Source organism: Siniperca chuatsi, linkage group LG12 (genome assembly GCF_020085105.1).
Source record: "Siniperca chuatsi isolate FFG_IHB_CAS linkage group LG12, ASM2008510v1, whole genome shotgun sequence".
Taxonomy (NCBI): domain Eukaryota; kingdom Metazoa; phylum Chordata; class Actinopteri; order Centrarchiformes; family Sinipercidae; genus Siniperca; species Siniperca chuatsi.
Window position 1 is genome coordinate 14,936,749 of NC_058053.1, and position 26,453 is coordinate 14,963,201.

Consider the following 26,453-nt stretch of genomic DNA (forward strand, 5'->3'; position numbering starts at 1 on the left):
GCTGCTGGAAGAAGTTGTGCAACCAGTGAAACCACCGCGAAGTGAGTGGAGAAATCCAAAAGCGTCACATGAGATTTCCCGGAACTCTGACTTCTCTGGTTTTCTTACTGAAAGTTTAGCTTCTGCCCCGGTGTGACCTGCACCGACGACGAGCTGCTCCGAAGCCTAAAACTTCACACTAAATGTCGGTATGTATGGTAATAATGTCAGAGACTGAGTGTATAAGTTAGATATAGTGTTCACAAGGCGGCTTATTGTTAGTATGAAGTCTTCTGGTAGGTTCATAATGTACAGCACACATGATATTTGTACACCGTCTTTACTGCTGTTTTTGTGCTGTTTTTGAGTGTGATACATAACGCTTCCGTATAAGTGCAATTATAAAAGGTACAGTCATAATGATACTAATAGTGATTATTATATATTTTCCACTGTCTTAATTGCTGATACAGTAAACTATACCCTTTGCTTTTTCAGGTTAAATGTTTGCAGTGCATAATGTCTTTATAAAACCATGTAGTCATGCAAATTACCCCAATAATCTCAGCCACACAGAGCATGATCAATATCCATGCATTACAAGCGCACAGATAACTATATAAGATTGTGATATCAACATCTGGATGTCTCTGTGGTTACATATCACCGTGCTGCGGACTATTAGGATGTGAAATAGAAGCTGACAGCTCACCCTAGCTTTGTGTGATTTATTTTTCATTTAGTTTTGATTACAGTAACTACCTGTGGTTTGACATATGGCTATCAGGTCGTTATTGTTGCAGTGCTTACAGTGGTGTTTGCTATTAAGTGAGAACTGGCAGGAGGGAGTGCAGGAGTGCTACCATATCCCAGTAACCCTGGCTTCTTGAGTGGATGGACAATACTGTGGGCTGGTCCACTGAGCAGATTGCTGCGAGGCTAATTATAGCATGAATACAAGTAAATCAGCAGAAAGCAATGGCCCCCCCTTTGTGACAATGGAGGCATTTCCAATGAAGACCCAGGTAACAACCTTTTTTAAAGCTGTAATTGCTCAGCTGTAAATGGGAAACCTAATAACAGAGCTACAATTTCCTGTAATGATGGAATTATTTCTTTACAAGATGCTTTTATGCTGTTACAGACAAACAAAAGGATATGATAATTAATCTGTGTGGACTCCATTGAGTTCCTAGCCCTGTTTTACACAAATACTGCATGTATGGCCTTTTACACAGGCAGGAATAGCTCATTCTTTAGTTGAAAAGATGAAGAGAATACGAGGGTTTTGTCTTGAAACAGTCAGAGACAGTTTATCCTCACAATTTCTTTTGCTCTCTCTGCTTGTGGCCTTACTTGTACTGAACACAGTAGACCGTGCTGGAATGGTTTGTGACTTTGGCTGCATGATCACAGCATACCAGGCATGCCATCGTCCTTATACAAGCAGAGTCTGGACCCTGAGCTCATTGCTTACTGGTACTGATGATGAGGACTGTATGTGGAGCAAGAGAAAGAGACAGGGGATGGTCAGTAAATCTCAGAGCTAAAACCAGGGATATCACACTGACATCACATGCAGAACCAGCCAATAGCACAGTGACCCCTTTCGGGTCGTGTTGGAGTCTCATCTAACTAGCAGTCACACTCTCAAAAGGCGTGTTCCAGTGTAAAGCTATTCTTTGAAGTGTCTTACACAGCAGGAGTAAGTTTGTTTGACCCTAGAGGACTTTGTTGAGTGAACCAGACTTCCTTCCTTCCCTGTGATCCCCCCAACCCCCAAGAAGCTGAGTTGGTGCTGAGTGTCATTATGAGATGTCGTCTCCAAGCGCCTCCTTCGTGCAAATCAAGTTCGATGATATCCACTTTTATGAGAACTGTGGCGGCGGCAGCTTCGGAAGTGTGTACCGAGCCAGGTGGATCTCCCAGGACAAAGAGGTAGCGGTGAAGAAACTGCTCAAGATTGAAAATGAGGTAGGAGTCATAATTGCCTGGGCTTTTCATATACTTTTTAATTGTCACTATAGTAATCATTTTAATTGCTACCCCAATTAGTGGGATGTGGTGACTTCTGTACCCATCACTCATGGTCATTATACTCCCCCACTCTTAGACATGTGCTGCAAAAGAAACATTATTGCCAAATGAAAGAATGTATTTGGCCCAATTACAACAGGGACTGTTCTTGAGATCCCTTTGAAAGCTCAGGCTCATTGTCTTAAAGACAAAACAACAATTATCTTTGAAATCTTTTCTGGGAAATTGTATTACATTTGTAGGCCTGTGATGGGATGTTCAGAAAATGATTCATCAGTTTTCTTTTATGAAATTGTAAAAACATCAAAGATATCCATTCAACTTCACTCAAGGGTTGGAGAGATGATTGTTCAGTGAATATAATAATGTAATCCTTTCACATTGAACCAATTGTTCATTTAATTGTAGTGTTTAGTTACAATTAAATGAATTGGTTTTGTCAGGTTTCTGTTCATTCCAGGAATGGTTTCACAATGATCTTTCTGGGCCAGTATGTTATATTAATATATATTTATATATAGTCTTACTACTTTATTTTTAGCCATGCTAGTGGCATGGATCTATGGAAGGCAATGTCTGTCTGTCAGACAGTCCACCACCTTGGTCCAGACTGAAATACTCAGCAACTACTGGCTGGATTGTCATGAAATTTTGTACAGACATTCATGGTCCCAAGAGGATGAATCCTACCGACTGGTGACTCCTGTCTTTTCCTGTAGCGCCCCCATGAGGTTGACATTTGTGTTTTTTTGTGAATTGTTTTGTGAACAACTTTTGGATGAATTGCCTTGAAATTTGGTACAAACATGATGGCAAACATTTAACTTTTTGTCTAGAACCATCACCAGGTCCAAATTTCAATTTGTCCAACACTTTGGTTTATGACCACATTGGTGCAAAACGAAAGTAAAACGAAAGTACAGCCTCAGCTGTACTTTGTGTTTAGTTTAGTGCTAATTACCAAATGCTAACATGCTAAACTAAGACGGCGAACATGGTAAACATTAAACTTCCTTAGCATCAGCATGTTAGCATTGTCATTGTGAGCATGCTAGCATGCTGACATTAGCATTTAGCTCAAAGCACCATTGGCTCCTAGCATGGCTGTAGACCCTTAGTCTTGTTTCTTTAGACACTGATATAATGATTTGCAGACGTTTGTATAACGACCTCCAGCATCATGAAAAAGTCCCAGTTATGTTTTCTCCTTGTGTTCATTGCCTAGGCTGAAATCCTCAGTGTCCTCAGCCACCGTAACATAATCCAGTTTTATGGCGCGATTGTTGAGGCTCCCAACTATGGAATTGTCACTGGTAAGATTTTTTTTAAGTTTAAAGCCTCATATTGACCGTGTCATATGTACAGTATACTGTATGTCTCAATAATAACCCTTGTACAACAGTGCTGACAGAAAACGCAGCAGCTGAATCTGTTTGCACCAGTTGCAGTTTGCTCAACACTGAATGGTGCGGAGGTTTCTATGGAAGCATTAGTGAATGCCAGAGGGTTCAGGAAGTGCACACATTGAGACAGTGGTTATGTGCCCCTGTTTTGTTTTGTGTCTGGGTTAGAGGCTGAGAAGAATAAAGCTCATGTAGCACAAGGCCCTTGATGAGTTTAGAGGTCGTCCTGTGGAGATGATATTAAGTTTTATTGTATTTCAAACTCTCTTCTGCTGCTGTGTTTTGTGTTTCTTCCTGCAATAGCATTGATCTCCCCTCTCTATTCTGTAATGGTAAACCTCCACATTTAGATTTAAGTGTTTCTGATTTTGATATGAGTGTTGCCCCAAATCACAGGTAAATCATAATTAACTACACAGGTAGCATACAGTTTATGTAATTAGGGCTGCAACTAACGATTACTTTTACGTTTATGGTTAATCTGTCTACTTTTTTGGTAACTGATTAATTTTTTAGTCTATAAGATGTCAGAAAATAGTGGACATGTGGCCATCACAATTTCAATCAGGAGAGACAAGTGAATGAAGTAAAGATTTTTTATTGAAACAGATGATGTGAGATGTTAATCTTGACAGAGTCTTTGGCGCTTAGATTCCACAGGGAGCTTTTGGTAATGGAGGCATCTGCCCTGAGCAGTGGCAGAATAAATCCCCCCATGGAAACCAGACACTGGTGGTGGTGGCTGATGACTTCTGCTGAGGCTGATGGCTAAAGAAGTTTATGGAATGATGAACTGATGGATCTGCAAAGACTGGGCGGTGGTGGGGAGGTGGAGGGGCACACAAAAGTTGCATAAACGTACTGAAGGCAGAGAGAGAATCATTTTTAAACTCATGGTAGTAAGATGGTTAACAATGAAGGTGTGTCGCTATGCTATTGGATAGATGAGAACAGCTGATATCCAGATTTGACAGCCCCGGATAATGGCAGCAGGAAATACGAGTGAGCATGCGTGAGAGGCGTGAATGGCAGGATGGTTTGAGAATTAACTACAACCTAAGCATGCAGAAGTATAGTCTTCTTGACTGACCTTTTGCTAGAGCTTAATTTCCCAGAACCCAAAGTGACGTCTTCAAATTCCTTGTTTTGTCCGACCAACAGCTGAAAACCCAAAGATATTCAATTTACAGTCATATAAATCAGCAAATCCTCACATTTGAGAAGCTGGAAACAGTTTGAAAATTTTGTTTGATAAATGCATTTAAATGGTTAATCGATTTTCAAAATTGTTCGCAATTAATTTTCTGTCAATCAAAAAACTGACTGATTATTTCAGCACTATATGTAATTGAGACTTAATTTGCAAAAGCAAAACAAAAGAGGCTCTTTTCATTAAAAGAACAGAGCAACACCCGTTGAAAGTCCAGCAGGCAGCTCTAGAGCAGCAGTTCAATATAAATAGCTCAGCCTACATGTAGATAGGATGCTGTTTACAACAACATGTTTACTCACTCTTAATCAAAGGCTGAACTTCTTAGTCTCGTGGGTTGGACTAAGACATACAAATTCCATTATTAAAAGGTCTGTGACATTCAGGGAATACTGCATGTTTGCGAAACCTTGTGACTCCCCAAAGGTATTTTTAATGTCTTGTCCATACTGCTGTCCCTGTCCTTCCAGGAAATAGTTGAACACAGTGAAAGTCGTAATAAATCAGTGGCGGCTGGTGACTCACAAGACAGGAAGAAAACCAACCCACGGCGTCATGTTATTTTACACTAGTTGCTCCTTATCTCTACTTTTGTATGTTCAACGAAAAATTAAGCAGTAAAACAATGGCTTACAAGATTTTTTAAAAAGCAACATAATTTTATTCAATACTGTTGTTTCCAAATTAACCATACCTGCCTATTTATCAATGGTGTGAGATAAAACAAGAAGCAGGCCAGCGTTCAACACCTGTGAAACAAAGTGTGGTGACTGATGAAGACCACTTGCTGGTTGAATCCAAGCTGGCCTGATTTCCAGTTAGACAAACAAAGCTTAACGATTCATTATCACAAGTACCGTTTCACCAGGACACGTTTAAGGTAGTGTGTGGTTTCTATTAAGAGAAATTAAATATACATATAAGTAACCAGCTGGCAATTATCCTTAACAAAGTAGTTTAAACACACAAGCTCTATTTCTAGGCTACAAAGTAAATATATCAAAGTAATTATCCCAACACCATTGGTAAAAACCTGGTCCAGATTAGGTGGCTGGTTAAAATAAATCTAGCAATAATCAAACCAGCAACATCCTCCATGCCGGCAGCCCGTCGGATCCAGACCGCGGCACGCCACCGTGGTCCCGCCGTGGGTCCGGCCCGGACAGCCGAAGCTTTGTTTATACTCGCGCGAGACACCGCGGCGCGTGCCTCCGCAGAGCTGCGAGCATGCCCAGAAGCGTTTAAGCTGAACGCGCTGTCCGTTGCAATATTCTCCGACACGCGAGGGGGCTTTCAAACAAAACATCATGTGAAAAAGCAACGAGTGTTACCGGAAGAATGCCTTTATCCAACGCGGTGATCCCTCATACTTTTCCACACTTTCCAACAAAATTACACATCTTTTGTCTGAGTGATGGTGGCCATGGTTGCGTTGGCTAACGCAAGTAGCTAGCTAGCTACTGTTCGATTAAAAAAAGGGAAACGTAAATCTGAAAAAAGGACATTTGGACTCTGTTGAAAAGGCCTAAATAAATGTAGTTTCCTAATGATGTGTTTAAAAGTAGTGAGCAGTTTGCACATGATAATTTATTTTCTAAAATGCTGCTACTCCACGAATCTATCTATGGCCAACTCCATGTCAATATTGTATTTTGGTTGTTGATCGGTTAAGGAGGACGCCCCCCGAGCATAATTTCATGTGTTTTGAGCCAATAACAGATTAGAATGAAAAAAAATGAAGGTCATTAAATTGGTAAACGAGATCCCGCCCTAAGGGGGACAGCAGGAGCCCGTCCTCCTCTGCCCCCCACCACCACTTCACACTGACTGCCCTTTCCCCTCTGCCCTGCAGGTGTCGCTGTTGAAGCATTTTAATCAGAATTTCAATAATACATTTTTTCCAAAGGAGATAGAAAAAATATTTTATAAATGATACTGAGAATGGTAATGGTTTATTTCAACCGATTACTCTTTTTTATATTTTGATCTCCCTCTTGCCTCTTAAAAATAGAGGAGGAGCAACCTCCTTTGCCTCTATGGACCAGTCTCCTCTGCAACATATACAAGACGTTCTTTGTTCTGTTGGTCAATGAAACTGATAAATACAAGCCCATAGTTCACATTTGTCCTCACTAAATCAGATATGTTTATGGTGTGTTTTTTAATACAGTAAACTGATTTGTTTCCAACCAGGGGTGTTGTTATATTACATTACATTTATTGACAGAATCTTTAGTTCAAAGCACCTTACACTAAGTGCATTCAAACTCCATAAGAACAAGAGCTAAATGTCATCAAAAATCGTACCAGCATCCTTAACAAACAAGCAAGCGATACAGTACAAGTACTTCAAGTTTTATTTGTAAGAAATGTTACGTCTTTTCTCTTCTCTTGCTTTAAAACATGGCTTGATCTGTTTGGTGTGTGCTATTTGGAGGGTGAAAGGTGAATGATAAACACTGAGAGATTGTGGTTCTGCTTTTCTTTATTTACCTTTATAGAGACATTATAAAAAAGAGCCCTGCGTTTGTTCTGCACCTTATCTATCTATTTTGCATTTGCAACAGCCTCCTACTATAATCTCCACACTGTAAAATATCTATAAAAGTATCTAGTGTGCAAATAAAAGCACATACTGTCAAATCTTCTAATTTTACAAAGAGACTATAGCATAAACTTAATTTATATTACTGTAACAGCAGGTTTGGGGAACATTTATGCAGATGATTATGTTTTGTTGGGTTCACCGCAGTCTTGTCTCTCCATATAATGATTTCCTCCATGTGTCACTATAACTTCCAGACTAGGTTGGCAACAGGGTTGAGACTGAGCCTTATTGGGGATTGTTTCTTTAAATGGAAGTGCTCAAATAATACGCCTACGGTAAATAGCAATGGTAAATGAATAAAGGAAACATGTCAAGACAAGGCAGGTAAATCTTTATTGTCCCATGAAGGGAATTTTGATTTGCAGCTACAGTTAAAATTACCACTCTAACAAATAAGACAAATAATAACAAGTCAGACTGTAAGACAAGAAAAACATTCAAACAGTAAAAACATGTTAAATAACAAAAATCAACAAAAAAAAAAAAAAACTGGGATCATATCAGATGTGATCTGCAAATGGCAGAATTTAATTTGGCAGTGTTGGGCTATTTATTGATATAAGCGTCAGTGTGTGTGTGTATGATTGTTAAAATGTTTAATAGCTCTCTGCTATAGTGTTTCTCTATTGTTTGGATTATTTTTTAGAAATAGGAAAAAGGTTGTGTTTTGAGAATAGGCAACACAAAAACCAAAACTGTGTTTCAGTTTGCAAAACAGCAAATGCATGCTCCAAATTGTGTTGTGTTGTCAACAAAATCAGCGTCTAAAAAGAAAATGCTGTAACAAAATGCTCTTCACTCAAGACAAAGAGAAAAAAACATCATCAAAACATTCATCAAAAAAACCCAACTTTCTTTAAACAACTTATATTATTTAGTGGTGATTAAAATTCTTTTCTACCACATAACGTTCCTGTCATTTACACCAGGACATGGATTTTACTCCACATCACACCCACTGAAATGGGTTTGCTTAATTTTTGGCTTTAATTTTTTTTTAGCAAACACTGGGTAACTTACCTTACCTCTTTCTTCATTAGAACGAAGACTGAGATTACTGTGAGCAGAAAACTCTCATGTGAAATCTTTACTCAGTGTCTGCAGTTGTATTAAAGGTTATGAAAACTCATGGCACATGGCACCTTAGCAGCCACTGTAATATTTTGCAGCTGTGAAAGAGAAGGGTTTTGTTGTCAAGGAGCTGGTTGGTGTCTCTATTAATCAAAGCAGAATCTAATTAGCACCAGATACAGGAAAAAGGTTTATGGCCATCCTGACCATGCCATGTCCACATTCATAAGCTCTGTTATAAATTTCCTCAGTCTGTTGACATACAGCGTCAGGCTGGGCAGTTGCCTCTTTCTAACAGAAACAATCTCTACAGCCTATCGGAGTGACCTGTTTGTCTCTGTTAACCTGAATGAGTTTAACAATATCTGCTGTCACTCAGCAGCCTCATAAACCTAATGATTGTTAGGGGGTTAAGGTACGTGTACCTGTGAGATACACTGCAAGGCTGTTTGTTGTTTCACACAAGCTGATTTAAACTCTTCTATGACATTAGACTAATTCACTCTGAGGGAGGTGGCTGATACCAAAATGAAAGTGCAGTTGACAACAGAGTCACAGCTAGGGTTGCAGCGGTATACCGATATCATGGTATACCATGAAATTGACAGTTATCATACCATGTACATTTGCTTATCTGCGGAATTTTAAAAAATATGCAAGCGGACGGAGAATCGCACCTGCAAATCTTTTTATTTATTTTCAAAAGGGAGATTTTTTACACATAACTTCTCTAAGAAAACGTTTAAAGTTTTGTCAGGACATAATATTTTGTGAAATTATAATAAAGCGTTTTTTCAGCCAAATCATTTTTCGGTTTTCATTCCTTTAAGGGTCATTGTAGCTGATAATAATAATAATATTACTAATAATAATTGTGTAATACCGTATACTGTGACACCGTGATATTTTCTGAGACGGTTATCAAACCGTGAAAATCTCAACCCTAGCCACAGCTAGGCATGTTATCTGTGGAATGTGGATGAACGCATTCAAGTGCAAAGTATAGAAGCAGACAAGTCTTCGCTTGCACACACAGGTGAAGTAAGGTGAGCTTGTTTGAAGCTGCCCGTGATTTAAGATACAAGTTTGTACGTCTGCTGTCGGCCAGCTTTTGCCTAATGCAAGTGAAAAAAGCCATGCAAAATTCAGACTCATGATAATAAAAAGCATCGGTGTATTTTATGATTGTTAATTAGACTCCTGTCTTGGTGCCTGTGCATGTTTACATTACTGTGTTGGAACATGATTGGGTTATTATGCACTAACAGAGGTTTCCTGCTGTTTTAGCTGGTATGATAATGCTTGTTCACCTTTATTCAAGCACTTTACCTCACAAGATAGTCTCTGTCTAAAGATTGCAAAAATGTTGATTTGCCTGTTACCTTTCTGTTTTATCAAAGCTTGATCTTTAAGTCTTGGACAGGAATGGGGGCGGGGTTTGCAAAAGACTACATGATTGTCAAGTGCCCCATCTGAAGTGTATGAAACCTTTAAAAACAGAACCGGAAGACCATTCCTTTGTGTTTTAGATTGATTTGATAACACATGTGCTCGTGAGGGAACAGGGGGACTCATAGTGTTCAGTTACACTGTGATAAAGTGAGCTCATCCACAGCGACAGTGACAGGAGCAATCTGTAAACAAGAAGCTGTCAGCAGGCTTCCAGGAGTCGTCTGGCAGAATTTCAATTTTCAATAGCTTTAACGAAATGCTCTCACACACTGCACTCGTATGTATAATGTAACGCCTCAAAAGATCAGGCTTGGCACTGTAAGACATTTTACCATCACAAACTGTCAGTCTCTCCCAATGATACAAACTCAAACTCACATTTCTCCACAGAGTATGCAAGTGGTGGATCGTTGTATGATTACCTGTCGAGTGATGAGAGTGAGGAAATGGACATGGGGCAGATCATGACTTGGGCTGCAGAGATTGCAAGAGGTAAATGTGACAATTATTTATCTCCTTGATTATATTAGTGAATAACAGCTTAACAATTGTGCCTGTCAAAAACAGTGTTTTTGTATTAATGAATTCATTGAAAACATTTATTTTTGCAGGGTGATGTCATTGAGAGCAAGTTTACAGAGATTTACAAAATAACAATAGGTTACACATGGTTGATGATGATTAAAATAAAAATGTATGCACAATGTAGACAGTAGTTATAATATGACAAATAAAATATGACAAAGACAGCAGCTAAAATTTGAAAAGCTGAATTTTAGAACTGAAGGACGCTGGTTCGATATGAAGGTATTTTTTGTACCAAGGCTTTATAAATAAAAAGAGGCAGTGTTGCTGTTGTCCATAAAGTTGTTTTTGTTTTGTTTTTTTCTTCTTTTGGATAGCAAACAGTTAAATAAATAATAAAACTGTGAAATGTGCATATAAACTATGTCACCACTGTCAATAGTTAGAAGAAATGAAGTCTGGAACAATTATTTACCTTCTTCAGTCAAACATTTTGTTTCTATAAAAAAAGCCACCTTTAAGTTTAAGCTTCTTTGTCTCTTCCTCAATGTTACCTTTAAAAGACAGCTTGCTATCTGGAGGAAGACCTAAGATTGAACCCTGTATTGATATTAGGAATTTCAGAGTTCACATCTTTAGCTACAACACCTTGTAAACTGTTTAACATGCCATATTGCCATATACTAGCCACTAGTAGTTCTATTAAAGTTTCTGTAAGAATCTCAACATATTTTGATATCAAAACCGTCAAACAGATTATTAAACTGCAGCACTATGCTGAGTTATCTAATTCAAACCCATGCTGAAGTGGTACAGTGCAGAGATCTGAAAACCAGATTGTCAGCAGGTTTTGGTAAGAAGTTTACATTTGAGTTTCCAGTGATCTCCCTCTGAAAAACGTCTCTTTATTTCTGCTTTAGGAATGCACTATTTACATTCAGAGGCCCCCTTTAAGGTGATCCACAGAGACTTAAAGTCCAGGAATGGTAAAGGATTTAATTTTGTATATCCAAAACATATTAATGTGTATATACATTAATGCTACATATTCTTTAAAGTGAACACATACACATACATGCTTTTACTGACTTTTAAAACCATATTTTCTCTTTCAGTTGTTTTGGCAGCATACAAGGTTCTCAAGGTAGGTTTTCATTATAACTTATTCCCTGTAGAGTTTTATCTCAGTAACCTTTTGCTGCACAGTGAGCCAGCTCTGATGAGGTGATGCTGTTTGAGAATTTGAAAGGAATATGAACATGACATACTGGTATGTTATTTACCTACAGTATGTGGACACAAGAGGGCAGTGACTAACTTAGCATGTATGAGAAACCACTGACAGCATTAAAACCGATGTGCATTACTGTAGGTGGTTTGGTGGATGAGACTAGAGATTTAACAACAACTCATGACAATATATTGTGCGTTTTATTTGCAAGAGAATTAGTGTGTTATGGAAAACTATTCAATAACATATTTTGAAGCCTCTTCTCTTATGTATGTGATCTATCATAGAGCCTCATTTTCTGAAATGAAATAAGAGCATATTGTGCCAAATTGCATTTGCCCATGATATTACAGTGACGAAACTAGCAGTTGAGTCCAGGCCTAAATGATGTGATTACAGTAGACACCCGCATTTGTAGCATTTATCAACACCAGCATCACCACCAGATGCACACAGATTATTACAGTCACTGTTCTTTTTCAGTCGAGAAAAAATCTGCATTGCTGATTTGATTAGTGCATTTTAAGTATTACATACATAAAGTAAGTACATTGTTGGTGGTTATGGAAACCAAAATAAACATTTTGATTTAGTTAGCAATGCAAATCTCAATTATTTTTTCATCAATTTAGATCTGTGATTTTGGGGCATCCAAGTTCCTGACCCACACAACACACATGTCCTTGGTGGGCACGTTTCCCTGGATGGCTCCGGAGGTGATCCAGAGCCTGCCTGTGTCTGAGACTTGTGACACTTTCTCCTATGGTGTGGTGAGTGGCGAGAAGGAAAGGAGGGGAAAGCAGCATTCTCATAACTCTGATACAATTTTTAGAATTTAAATTCTATAGATCATTGTTTTGGCACATATTGCAGTCATCTGACTGACATACAGTATAGTGTCTAGGACAGTTGTTCTTATTCTTACTCATTTGGTTGAAGGAGAGCGTTGCGGGTGGACATAATTGTAGTTCATAATTGTAGGAGTCACTGCAGGCAGCATCTAAGAATCACACTTAGGGTCAGGGTATCAGGGGTAATATCAGAACTAGGTTGTACAACCTGTTGTCCGACCACATCGGAAATCAAAAGTGTTTATAGTTGTTGCCACACTCGAAGGCGGGGAGGGAAAGCCTGCTGGCGTAGAGAGAGGGGGATATCGTGATATCGTTTAAATACGGGGATAATGGTGCACATTTTCAGACAGTCTCTCCTGGAAGATGTTCACATGAAAAAGTGACAGAAATAGTTAGAGAGAGTTCAAGTTCAACCGCTGACTCCCTTCTCACCTCTGCACAACTGGCCAATCATGGTGTGAAGTGAGTGTGAATGTCAGGTCATCGGTTTCAGAAACAGAACAGAAATTGTCAGACACATACCCCCCTAATCGGATAGATGTGAAGGGAGGGGGTTTCTGAAGCTATTCAACCATCTGACGAGCAGTTCTGGTGGAGTATGCTGGCCCCTTTAGAATGCAAAAAGTAATTTTTTTTACTCATAAGTCAAAGTTTAGGGCCGTTCTTAAGACCATTTCTTAGAAGATTTGTACATTCTAGTTGATTTCTGTCATTTCTTTTTCAACTAGTGTCTCAAAATGTATTCATTATGGCACATCAAAGATCCCAAAAGTGAGTGATTGACAAGAACAGTGACAGAATCACAACCAGAGTTGACCCAATAAATAAAATGCTTTTTTTGTTGTTTTAAAGGAAAGATTTGACAGACAATAATGCTTTTTATTTTGGTCTTAAAAAACAAACCCGTGTAAAAGAATATGTTCAGTACATTTGTAGAAATTGCACTAAAGTCAATTGTGGCTTATAAAAAACAACTGTCACTCAACCAGCCCCACTGATATTTTCATTTCTTTCTCTGCTTAAATGGACAACAGCAGTGATTTTGACCTTTGCAGAAGTACAGCATTTTAGAAACTTATAGTGGCTTTCTTATTCTTGAAACTCTTGTGAAGTTGCTGTCTAAATACTTTTGGAAGTAGTTTCAAAATGGAAACCATTACCAGTTACCCTTAATCAGCTTCAAAAATTGCAGTTGCTATTATACAAGGGTAAATTACTGATGCAGGTACTGTAAAATGATTGCTAATTAAAGTATGCAGTTTTTCCCCTCACACACTTTTCTGAGCAGGTTATTTCTATAGTAAAATACATACATGTAATGAGAGGCATCTGGCAAGTGCAGAAATGCAGAAATATGGTACATATACAGTAGAGCCCTTGGGTGCTGAAAAAAATGGCTCTCCACCTTTTCCTAATTTTTTTAAGATGTCGACGCAGGTTGTTATTTCTGACACTGCTGAATAGCAGCTGAAAAGAACCTAAATTATCAAGGGAGTAGGCATACTGTTATTGTATTTCAGAAATCATTGCAGCCTTTAATTGTTGTTGGAAATTTAAAATGAATTTTTGTCTCTTTTGTATGTTGAATTTGGTCTCTAAGAAAGACAAAAACGTGTTTTTATTTGTATATGAATACATATGCTACATAAACAGATAAAAGATACTTAACTGCTCTGCCATATTTATGTATTTATATTTTTTCTGTGAAAGCCAACCACCCAGTGGGGCAAAACAGAAGATTCATAGATATTATGTATGTTAACTGTGCATGCACAAGTTTGTTTACTGACCTTGGCTCTTGACTTCTGTGACAGGTGCTTTGGGAAATGCTCACCCGTGAGATACCTTTCAAAGGCCTGGAAGGATTACAAGTGGCCTGGCTAGTGGTGGAGAAAAATGAGGTACTCTAGTGTGTGATTACATGTATATATACAATCTTGACCCTTGGAACTGGGCAATCAGCATTGTCCATATAAATAAACCTTCCTTCACTCGATCAGTATTTTGGTTCATCAGTGTTTTGTGAAATTTTGTCAGGAACAATTCCTAACTGCATTTTTACATCATTGTACTCAAATGTCATGTCCTTGCTTGGGGTCATAGGTGTGAAATATCTTGTTAAGGAAATAGTTCAACATTTTGGAAAATACTCATATTTGCTTTCTGTCCAAGAGTTCGATGAGACGTTCGATACCATTCTCATGTCTGTACGGTAGATGTGACGCTACAGCCAGCAGATGGTTAGCTTAGCTTAGCATAAAGACTGGAAACAGGAGGAAACAGTGGTGGCGCATGTTTACAAAGTCAATGGAAAGATTTGATTAGATACTGATTTTCCAGGGAGGTGCAGTTAGATGCAAACACTTGAGTTTCAAATGTTTCAATTTAAGATAGAAATCTGTGCATATCCCGGGACTTAATGAACTTGCTTCACATAAACCTATGCTAAAAAGAGGAAAAAGGAGAGAGACAGGTGGGACATAACAGAAAGAGGAGTTTCTGGTGAGTTCTGAGTTCAGTCAGAGGCTTAGCGGCACAAACACACAGGAACACTCCCACACAAACCGTCAGCACGTACGTTGATCTGTACAGTTGCTAAATTGGCTGTTTGGAGCAAAGAAACACTGACTGCACAAATGGTCAAAAAAGGTGAAAATTTTATTTCACTTTCTGTCCTTTAAGCTCACTAAATAACACGTTTTATCTCATTTGTTTAATCCGTACTAAATCTGAAGAGTAAAAACGTGAAGTTGTGGTTTTTACAGGGGTTTATGTATGGTACTATTCCTGGACTCCTGTCGTCACCGTGAGGTTGACAGGCAACCAGGTAACCAGGTAACAGTGGAGACTCCAGGACAGAGTCAGGCTAGCAGTTTCCACCTTTTTCCAGTCTTTATGCTAAGCTAAGCTAACCTAACCGACTGCTTGCTGTAGCTTCATATTTACCGTACAGACATGAGAATGGTATCGATCTCCTCATTTAACATTTAACTGGCAAAAAACTGATTAAGCGTATATTTCCAAAGTGTCAAACTATTCCTTTGAATCAGCACTTCTTCAGTTTAGTTCAGTTCACTAACCAGCAGCTCATCCTACAACTGACCATGTTTCAGAGGTTAACCATCCCCAGTGGCTGTCCTGCCAGCTTTGCTGAGCTCATGAGGAACTGCTGGGCGACAGAGGCAAAAGTGAGTGATCTGCTAAGTAACGTTAGCATGCAAATTAACAACATATGTATGTTTTCATTTGAATCACATACAGAGCAAATGTTTGTATGTTGATTTAGGAAAGGCCAATGTTCAAGCAGATCCTCGCTACTTTGGAGTCCATGTCTAATGACAGCCAACTTCCTCAACAGTGCAACTCTTTCCTTCACAACAAGGCTGAATGGAGGTAATGAGATCAGCTATTCTCCAGGCCCAGTAAATGTATTTATAACTCTCTATTTTCACCAATATACTGCCTCAGCCTAAGGAAATGTGCAACTGTTTTCAAAGAATGATGTGGAAATGTAGCTGATGGGGGCCGTGAAATACAAAAAAAGACTTGAGATTGTGCATATAGATCTTTAATAATTACACTGATAGCTACATAAAGGCATAAAAACCTCCAAAGAATCATCCATCTGGATATACTTCCTCTCTTTACCCATAAGGCCCTAAAAATAATCACCATCTTTTTCAAGTAGAAGTGTTTAATTGGGTTGTATGAGCAGCTGGAGGTTTGGTGATGTTCAGCACAGCCTGAGTCTCAGCTGTTACTTTATTCTCTGTCTGCCTCTCTGCGGGGCTTGTCTGTGCTCTGAGGTTTTTCCTCAGAAGTTGTGATAGTGGCATCATGTCCAGGCAGCCATCTGCAGGTGGAGCAGGTTGGAGTGAGTCTTGCTGCTGGAAAACAGAAACCAAGAATGTGTGACACAGAAAGACGCATTTGTTGTAGCTCAAGAGGTTTGATACTATAAGCTTAACTGGCTGAAAATGGAAGGAGAGGCTTGTGGGTGATCAGAGCAGGAGGTAGGTTCTCCAGAGAAATGTTATGTTGACCTCGGAGCAGTGAGAACTGTTGGGCTTGTTCCAAGTTTACTGATGTTCATTACCCAGGGATTTCTAAGGAAGAGATACAGCATACAGTGCACACTGATAAGTTTTAGTGCAGTGATATGTTTTTTTGTGATTTTGACTCCATGTTGTACTGTAGCTCATTCAAATGCAACAATTTCTATCAGGTTAAAGTGCTGACTTTCAGCTGGAAGGGTGTTTCACATCCATTTTGGGTGCACAGTGTAGGAAAATAGCCCTTTTTACCCTTGGGAGTATGTACAATATAACAAGACTAAGAGTCTAGCTAGCAGCACTGTGAGGCTGTACTTAGGTACAGCGGTGCTTTGAGCTAAATTCTAATATCAGCATGATAACATGCTCACAATGACAATATTAACATGCTGATGTTTAGCAGGTATAATGTTCACCATCCAAGTTTAGTGTGTTAGCATGCTAACTATGGCTAATTAGCACAAAGTACAGCTGAGGCTGATGAGAAAGTCATTACTGTAGTTTTGCAGGTATTTAGTTATAAACCAAAGTACTGGAAACATTAAATTGTTTTTCGTTTGAGTTTTGATTTTGATTGCTTGAGTAAGGAAGTTGATCAAGAGTGGAAATTGTTTGAGGTGGGAAGTGTCAGGGTGGACGCAGCGGAGGACTGGGAGGAGTAAGGGTGGGCTTTCCTGCCAGGGCTACATGTGTTTATAAACAGAAAGTTTTTGTTAGGCTGAAGCTCAGCATGGTTTTCCATGACACACTGTGCAGCCCCACCTGCTGGGCAAAACAAACTTCCCCAGCGTGACGTGAACATGAGACATTGTCCTGTCCTTGGCATTCAAAGCTTCAGACACAGATCACCTTCTGACTGCAGGGCATCACTGAGTTGCTTACAGAGGAGTTTTATTTTATGTTGTTTTAGTATGTGTCACTGCTTATGGTCCTAGCACTCTAACAGTGATTCATGCCACTATTCTTTACACTGTGTTGTTTAAAGGATAAGGCTGGTGATTATTGTCAACAAATCCAATGAACAAAACAAAACTTAAGCTAAGATCTCCTTAACCTCTTAAATTGGCAATTGCTTGTAATGACTAACCCACCGGCATGTCAGTGAGTTAGTCATTAAAGCAATTGCTGTGCAGCTAAACATTGTTCAAACCCACATAACTCCATTTCAAAATCTAGTGGAAATCCCAAAGTTTCCAAAGACATATTATAATATATTATATTTATAATGGAATGATGCAACCATAAAAAAAAAAACAGGAAGTCATTAATTTCACTCAAATCAGTGAGCCACAGCATTGCACTGGATGACATGTTCCTTCATTTCAATGAACACAAGCACTGTAGTTTACTGAGTCAATCCCACATACACCGTCCTACTGCAAAGGCACCAAATGTGTATTAATTCGCAGCTGAAAATAGTCCCCATCAAATGCACTATTTAGTCCTGTTTGCTCACTACTGCCCAGCTGACCCATAAGAATTTATGTAGTAGGAAGAAATGGCCTTGATGCTGAGTGCAACAGACAGGGTAGGGAAGCTGGAAAGTATTGAGAGATGGACTAACACATTGTTGGTCTTTTCTTGGGATTTGTTGACAAAACAAAAATATTAAATCATGCTAGGCTTTAACATATGGAACAAAAATCAAGATTTTTTCAATAGTCAATGTGGAGATATTTGGTTAATTGCTGACATTGTTCTGTTGCTGTGTACTACAGGTTTGAGATTGAAGCCACAATTGAGAGACTTAAGAAGCTGGAGAGAGACCTGAGTACCAAAGAGCAGGAGCTGAAGGAGCGAGAGCGGCGTCTAAAGATGTGGGAGCGCAAACTCATCGACCAGTCCAACAGCCCGGTGAGTTCCTCATTATCCCCTCTCCACCTTGGTCCACCTTCACCCTCAGGACAGCTGTCAAGTAGTCACAGCATTAGCACCTCACTTTTATACTGCTGTTCACATGTGTGTTTCCTGAAACCCATTAGGAGAGGGACAGAATTCCCCTGATCTTTCTCTGGGGTGGAGTGGAAATGGGAAAGCGGTGAAGTGAAAACAAATAAGTGAGGGATGAAAAGTAAAGGAAAAAGCACTTTATGAGAAAATACAGGCAGTGTATATTGGCAGTACTAAATTTATGTGCAGTGCAGTGCATGGTTTCCCAACAAGTACATTTGCATCATGATGCACAGAGTGAATGCTGCATCCCCCACTAGAATTCATATTGAATTGTGAGCGTCCAGTGTCTGACATGCAGTTCATGGCTTTTGTTTGCTTGCATTGTATCGTTTGCATGCAAAAGACACAACGGTGTGTAGTCTGGTTTTCCTTGTAGTCACTTGTGTTTCTGTGAACAAAATGCGGTTGTTTTCTCAAAACCTTGTGTGACCAAATGCCACAGTAGTGTAGCTGTCACTCAACAAAACACACTTTCTGTAGTCTGAGTTTGAAATAGTCAACAAAACCTTTGAGTCAAGTACACTAAAGTAATTTCCTGTGTTTCCTTTCTTTCTCTGTCCTACCCTTACTCTATTGCTCTGTTCTGTTAACTTCCCTTAACTTACCATCTAGTTTTCTAAATCACATCTTGGATTAGGGTTAAAATTGTCCACTGTTCTTATTTACACTTATTTTGTGGTTTTAAACTGATTACTTACTTCCTTTTCTTTTCTATCCTCTCTTTTTTTCCTTTACCCCTTTGTCCCCGCTCTCCACCTGTCTCTGCCTCTCAGCTCTTCTTACCTGTGGCAAAAAAGATAAGTGCTAAGTCGTTCTATCAGTCTAAGACAGAGGAATCAAACAGTTCACAGATGTCATGTCAGATCACAACCTCCAGTAACGAGGAGGTGGATCTGCAGTCCATGATGAAAGGCTTTGAGGACGCGTTTTCCTTGGACTTTGGCCGGCCTGTCCTGCACTCGGGCATGCAGGTCAACATGCAGGCCAGGCAGAACTCCTCCATGTCGAGCTCTGTCAGAGAAGGACACAAAATCAACATGACTCTGGCTATGGGAAGCTTCACTTGGTCTGACGACAGTGAATAAAGCTCTCCGATGTTCTGTGCTGCCACAGCTGCATCTGTCAAATACTGTGATCTCACTTAATGCATTATTGGTGTTGTGGAAGCACTATTTCTTAATTAATTGCTTTTGAAGTCATACTGATTGTTTTGTCATTTCAATAATCTTTACTTTGTCCTTGGAAAACATATCTTGGCATACTATTTCTTTTGCTTTGTTCAAGATTTTTATGATTTGCCTTCAGAAATAGCTGAATGTAGCGCAGAAACACATTATAGAATATATTTGTAACCCTCCACCTATGGATATTATGGATGTAATTTACTGTATGCCTAATGTACTGGATGTATAGTGCCATGCTGTGAAGAAAGAGCCACGTGAGCCAGTTGCTTAGAGAAGGCCAGGCTTTTATGATGAAGTGACATTTTGCTGACATTAAGATTGGCCAATTTGTTCTGGATGTGGTGGAGTGCAGTTGTTGAGATGCAGTCTCTAACCAGGATGAGAAAGTACATGTTTTTTCCACTGACCCAGGTTCAAAACAGTAGGAGACGGACTTTTCTGTGTGACTGTCAGCTTCATTCTCTAATTTCAAAATGTACTTTTCAAGACAGGCTTCTCTCTTAGGCCCGAAAAGATTTTAAAGACTTAAGAAATAAAGAAATAATAATTAATAATAACAATGTTGCTGCACTGGAGGCCTCAATCAAAAGTCACAGTTTTTACCAAAGAAGTCACAATATTGATTTTAATAGAATAATTTCCTTCTATAGACACATTTTACATACAGATTCACACCATATGGTTTAACTGAATATTAGCGTCAAGACCTGCACTTTACAGTAGAAAAAATCGTATTAGCATTAGAGTTCAGTTAGGTATTATGCTTCATCTGGGGAAAGGACATGCTTCCTTGAGCGTAGCCCATTAAATTGTCCCCTTTGCTTGTTATCATCAGCCAGTCTCATGAGGATGTAATCCTCTGTATTCCTGTGTTGTTGCTTGTTAGCTTCCTGCCATGAGCTAATATTCCTATTCAGACATTGCCTGTACTCCATTGCCATCAAGTCCAATACATACTAGACCAGACATAACAATTAACACAGCCTCTGATCAATATTTACATTTCCCCGTGTGAAATCCAGACACTAAGGGCATCCTGAAACATTTGGCCTCCACACTTGTCAGTTGTCTCCTTGAGCTTCCACCAAAATCATACAACTAGCTGCGTCTTGATGTGACTTATTTTCCTGCATCCTTCACAGTTTTATCAATAAATCAGTTCCTTTTAACTCTCTGCCGATCTGTCTGTCTTAGATTGATTTTATTATTTTCCATACATAATAGTGTTTAAAGGACAAATATTTTATGAGAATTATGATGTATTACTATTATTATTACCAAACATTTTATGATAGAAGACAGAATTGTAAAATATATTGCTTCACTTGGCATTTTTGTTGAGCTGCTTCTTGTGATATTAACTTAGTCATCCACATCATCCACTTAGTCCACATGGGGGCAGAATTGTGTGAACTAAATCTAACTCAAAGTCTCTTTTTTCCCCCTGCAGATTCCACACACACTTTATAAACAAATGAATTTGAGATCTAGGTACGTTTGTTAATAGAAGAAGCATGGTAGCACATTTGTGAAATATAATAAGCTGCCTGAAAAGTGATGTTAAGTCACTCCAATGAGACTTTGGCAGTGGCAGAGTGTTTCTGAATCTGTTTACTTCCGAACCGCAGCACTGGAGGAGGCAGAAAACGCTGCAGGGCTGAGTGGCTTTATGAGGCGGTGGGCTGCACTGAAATGTATGCAGCGACTGTCTATTGAGACTGGCATTCAGTTCATAATCTGAGCTGTTATCAGATGCTGTGGGAAGAAGACTGAATGGGGATTACTCATTCATTTAGTCATTTTTCCTCCAATTTTCCATTGCATTATTTCTGTCATTACACACCAGTCCCATGATCACAATGATGAAATCTTTATTTTGGCTGGCAAGTTTCCGCCTGATTACATTTAATGAGCAATAAATGATTTATCATTCAAATAGATCACGTTAGATCAGTCAGACGGACATTTCGGTTTGATATAGACCATTAGAGGCAAGTCGTCTTAATCGCACAGCACAATAACCGGAAAAGTAATGGCCTCGGAAACATGGAAAACATGGCTATTTAACATTTTAATAACATTTACTTAAGTCTTGTGATTTTTACTATAGACTAGATCTGTCTGTCATAAATACACACATATTTCACGCTGTCTATCCATCCATAGTCTATTGCTATTACTTCTATTTGTCTTTTGTTTTTATGCAGTTGCTGCCCACCCTTGACATCTATACATGGACAGAGGAGCATGTGGTCAGTATCACTGTATTTACCTCATAACTAATGTATTAATGTAGATTTTCACACCATTACTATTAAAACTAAAATATTACCATTTTATTCCTTCAGTATTTCTGGATGCATCAAATGTTTGGCGCAGGTTTGTCCATTTACTTTCTGAAGTTGTTCACTGCAAGATCACTAATCAGAGCTTCAGACTCTTTATTTGTGATCTGTTGTTTAAAAAACTGGGCGTATCCTTCTTTTCTATCTCAGGGGAGGGTACATCTGGTATGCAGCTGTATGCTGACCTGTTTAAAGAAAATCACATCACTGGAAAGAGGTTGCTATTGCTCACAGAAAATGACATGCGGGACATGGGGGTCAAGTCCAAAGGTCATGTCATGCACCTGAAGGCAAGGCACAGTTAACAATTAACTGTCTTTTAAAAAACATTTTTATCCACACATAATTTACATGATGAGATCTATGCTTATTGACATCTTGAATGACAGTGAATCTTACGTTTTCTCTTTGGCAGGGTGAAATTGAAAAGCTGACTAATGAGTACCTCGGGTTCGTCCACTTCCCGCCTCTGTTGAAGGTATAAAGTTTCTTTATTTATCTTCCAGAAGAGTTGTGTTTTTGGGGATTTTCAGTGCATATTTGGACCCTATACCTTTTCTTGCCAGGACGAGCTGGAAAAGGAGGTGGAGCGGAGTAAAACTGTAAAACTGGAGCTGGTTTTTGGGTACCACTGGAAACCAGGAACTGGGAAATCTGTAAGTTTGTAGTGACACACACACACACACACACATAAACACACTGACTACATCAACAGATTCTGCAGCTGTGAGCATCTGATGTAGATTATCATTCGCTCTGAAGGGCAACCAAAAAATTGAGGACAATCACAAATAAATGTTGTATCTACTTTGATCGGGGTTGTTACTAATTGTTAACATCTTTAATACGTTTGTTAAGAATTGTTACCCTGTAAATAGATGTACAGAATCATGTTTTTGCCATGATTGAATCAGCCTCCTTGTACTGAAGCTGTTTGTTCTGAGGATTCATGATAATGGCTGTTACACTGACCATTAAAGGCATCACTAGACATGTGTAAAACCAGACAAATAAACATTTCATTCACAGCCATGTACCCCATCCACCTCGACTTGCTCACAGCCTTTTGTTAGGGTCTCAAACTGTGGAGAAAGGGTGGCTCTTCACTTGCTGTTTGAATTTAATCAAAAATAGCCCATTTAGCCAGAAGTCATTTTCTTTTTAAAAGGCAAACGTTATTTAATCTTTCAGCTGTTCATTGTCCCATCATAAATAGTCCTCTTTCAGTGTGTTCGGCAGGGCTGAAACGAGCCTGCTAATTGCCTCCCATTTCTTCTGACATGTGGTGGTTTAGTGGGTAGAAAACACAGCAGGGAGAAGGAAACAGGAGGCTGAGAAAATGAGAGCTAATTATTTTCCCCTGCCTGGTGTCAGGTTCCGTGTCAGCCTTGTTTTTACAAACTGGAAGGTTTTTTTGCACTAAATAAAACAAACCCGCACTGCATTTTTTTTTCTTCGCCCCTCTTTGCTGGCGATGTCATGGAAGCAGCTGCACTTCTCAAAGACAAAATGAGGGCCTGCGATTGTGCGGCCACCATCTGACAGCCACTGAGGGTCCCCTACTAATGAGGATATCACCGTGCAGCCAAGTGAAAGGTGCTGAATTATGTATGAGTTGTCATTAGACGCACTCGGGTCCTAGGCATCATTACCAGACATTGTTTCTGCTGGAGTGATTAGACTAGCATGGACCTGGGAGCCCCGGTGTGACCGTCCAGTGCCGACACCAGGCCAGCGCGGGGCCACTGGTGTGTTTCTGAGCCAGAGGCTTGCTGAAGCTTCCCTTTTGAGCCGTTTCCAGCCCCTGGGGACGATCCAGGAGAGGGCGAGGGCTCCTCAGGCGAGTGTGTTAGTGCCACTCCTCTGATGTCTTTCTCTGTGATCACTACACAATGGATTGGCCTGTGCCATGATCCCTGTGTGGTTAAGCAGTGACCTGTGGTTTCATGGCCGGCTTTTGGGGATTGGCAGAATCATTACTGCTTCGTCAGCATTCAGTATGCAGGAGAAGAGGGCTGGGGAATTCAGATTTGTGCCTCCTAGTGAGGATTTGATGTGTCCCGCATGCAGCAACTCATGAGGAAAAACCGTCACCCTTATCACCTTTAATTGACCTGCTCCAAGAAATTAATCCTGGATCCCACCGAGAATAATAACATCAAATGTTTGACAAGGAATTTACAATATCTGCATAAAAATATTTGCTATTGTTCTTTCTCTCTGTTATAGTAATTTTATGAAATGCAACAATTCCATGTTGAGGCATTAGTGTATTAAGGTGGAGAAATGATTTCCATTATGCATTTACCCTGCTTTAGAAATTGTATACAAATTGAATTTAATATTCTATTTAATTTCTCATTTTTCGTCCCCTTGCGATTTATTTATAATATTTGTATGTTCTAATTTCTGTCCTCCCCCACAATATGAGGCTTTGTGGCCAATATCTTGCCACTACCATTAAACTACCTCTAGGTTGTGCTGTTGGTTTATATACAAGAGTAACCAAGTTCTCCAAACAGAATCCTGCAATTATAAACTTTTCCATACAATCAGGTGTTGTTTCTGAGCGTACCAGACCAGACCTACATTATCTCACCATTAGTTCTTTTCTTTCAAGGACTGCAAATGGAAAATGTACATGGAACTTGATGGAGACGATGTTGCAGTAACCTACATCAAAGATGTCATCTTTAATGCCAACCGACAGGATGTGGAAATCCTGCGGATGACTAAGGTGTCGTCCAAAACACATTTCCTAACAAGTTACAAATGACAAGACCACTCATGTTTTAATCAGTGGTAAATGTTGTCTATGCATTTTTACCAATAGGATTGTTGTATTGTGGTTGCCATAGTCAGATTTTTTTCTGAATAAATGTGATTGCAATGCAGCCACCTTTTGTGATGGACAAATGGATCGTTGGAATAGAGCAGAACCAGAGAGTGGACTACACTGTCAATTATGAGGTGAGTCATTCCAGCAGCTGTGGGAAGCGCCTCACAAAACAATGCAAGTCTACACATCAGCCATTTGAAATATACATTTAAGAATGCAGCAAAGGCAATCACAGAACCCTGTGCGACAGGTATAATTGTTTTTGACATTAAATATCCTTATATTCTCCTTCTCTTTTGACTTGACACTGCAGAATGATGTCATGTTACCAAAGTCTACCAGACACAGCTGTGCAGTGACGTGGCGTCTCAGTGGTGGACAAGACGAGATCAAGACTGTGGAGCTGGTCATCGAAACAGCACCAGCTGACATCGACCGGAACCTCAGGGACGGGTCTACCTCTGGTAATTGTTTTATTTATAGTTTTGTTGTCTTTGTTGACCTGGAGAGTGCCAAAGCAACAGTTTTCACTGCTGGACAAATAAAGATTGTTGCTGTTGAATTTCCTATGAAATCAAGATATCACACAATATATTTAACAGTATTAAATACAGAATGTGCTCCTGTTTTTATCAATGCACATCTTCTTTTTTAGATATTGATCCCACATGGATGTACAAAGTAAGGCAGAGGCAGATGATGACCCAGAAATCCCTGCAGACGACTGCTGCTCTGACTACCTTCACTAGCTGTGATGCCCGCACTCTGCCTCAGTTCCTGTCTGCACATGAAAGCCAGGGGTTTTCTTATGCTGCAGCTGTGCGTCGCTCTCCAAACCGCCATGTACATCCCTGGATCGACTCACGCAGCTCCTCGCCAACTGCCAGCCTGTCGACCAAACTCTCCACGCTCCATTTTGGGTCAAAGGGCAGCAGCCCTTCCAGCACTACGTCAGAGAGCGCCTCGGAGAGGGAACGAGAGCGCCCGCTCAGTGCTGGAGTAGTCCATGACCACCGCAGAAACAACTACTTTGGCAACACATTAACTGTGGGAGGGGGGCAGGGTAGGGGACATGCGTGGACCAATACTAGAAGTAGTTATATTCATAATAAAACCAGCAAAACCTCGCGACAGCCAGGGAGGCCACTGTCCAACAGTTACAGTGTCACACCACAGAGCCGCCCCTCCATACCAGGTATATTGTCTGTGACAGAAAACCCCAGTGAGGAAAAAGAGGGGGCCAAAGCCAGCGATGGAGGGTGGATCAAAGTGGAGCGACAGAAAAGATTACCACGTCAGGACAATAAACAAGTCAGAGGTCGACAGAGGAGAGGGGGCAGGGGAGGGCGTGCTGCTGGTGGAAGAACTGGCCACACATGAACTGACAGCTTCTTGTATGCTGAAACATGTCATGCTCTGAAAAGGTTTTACACATGAATTATGTCTGCTTACATGCTCAGACATGAACTGCTTGCTGTAAGAGAATCACACTGATGCCTATGATGTATATGTGAATGACCATGTGTCAGCATGTATTTATTATTATTATTGTTATTATAAAAACAGGCAATTCAATCCCTGCTCTTCACTTTCTTTCTTCCATTAAATGGCAGATGGCAACCAGAGTTATGTTTGTATAAAAAAAATATTCTAAAAGCCCAGTTTCTCACAAGTATCCAAATAAACTGTTTTAACACCCTGACCCAAGAT

The 26,453-nt window shown here is 39.7% G+C and overlaps 1 protein-coding gene and 1 long non-coding RNA gene across 7 annotated transcripts; one reads left to right on the top strand and one right to left on the bottom strand.

Annotated features, from left to right (window-relative positions):
* zak (sterile alpha motif and leucine zipper containing kinase AZK) lies at positions 1-26,450 on the top strand. 6 transcript variants are annotated; one of them, XM_044216768.1, is made up of 20 exons: positions 7-1,004; positions 1,764-1,953; positions 3,242-3,329; positions 10,151-10,252; positions 11,206-11,271; positions 11,401-11,429; positions 12,149-12,286; positions 14,185-14,271; positions 15,484-15,558; positions 15,657-15,763; positions 18,141-18,276; positions 21,767-21,811; positions 21,908-21,938; positions 22,055-22,194; positions 22,320-22,382; positions 22,471-22,560; positions 24,525-24,641; positions 24,800-24,874; positions 25,057-25,207; positions 25,399-26,450. In XM_044216768.1, exons 2-20 carry the CDS (start codon positions 1,795-1,797, stop codon positions 26,121-26,123), a joined length of 2,424 nt encoding a protein of 807 aa, XP_044072703.1. In that variant the 5' UTR covers positions 7-1,004; positions 1,764-1,794; the 3' UTR covers positions 26,124-26,450. The 6 variants fall into 6 exon arrangements, with proteins under 6 accessions (XP_044072707.1, XP_044072706.1, XP_044072703.1 ...); XM_044216767.1 differs by having other exon boundaries at positions 7-188; XM_044216769.1 differs by having other exon boundaries at positions 7-188; positions 1,767-1,953.
* On the bottom strand, positions 4,002-9,192 carry LOC122885540. The gene is made up of 3 exons (XR_006380132.1): positions 5,324-9,192; positions 4,510-4,580; positions 4,002-4,230 (listed from the first exon to the last, which is right to left on the bottom strand). It is a non-coding gene; the product is annotated as an uncharacterized LOC122885540 (long non-coding RNA).
* Positions 26,451-26,453: the final 3 nt, after the last annotated feature.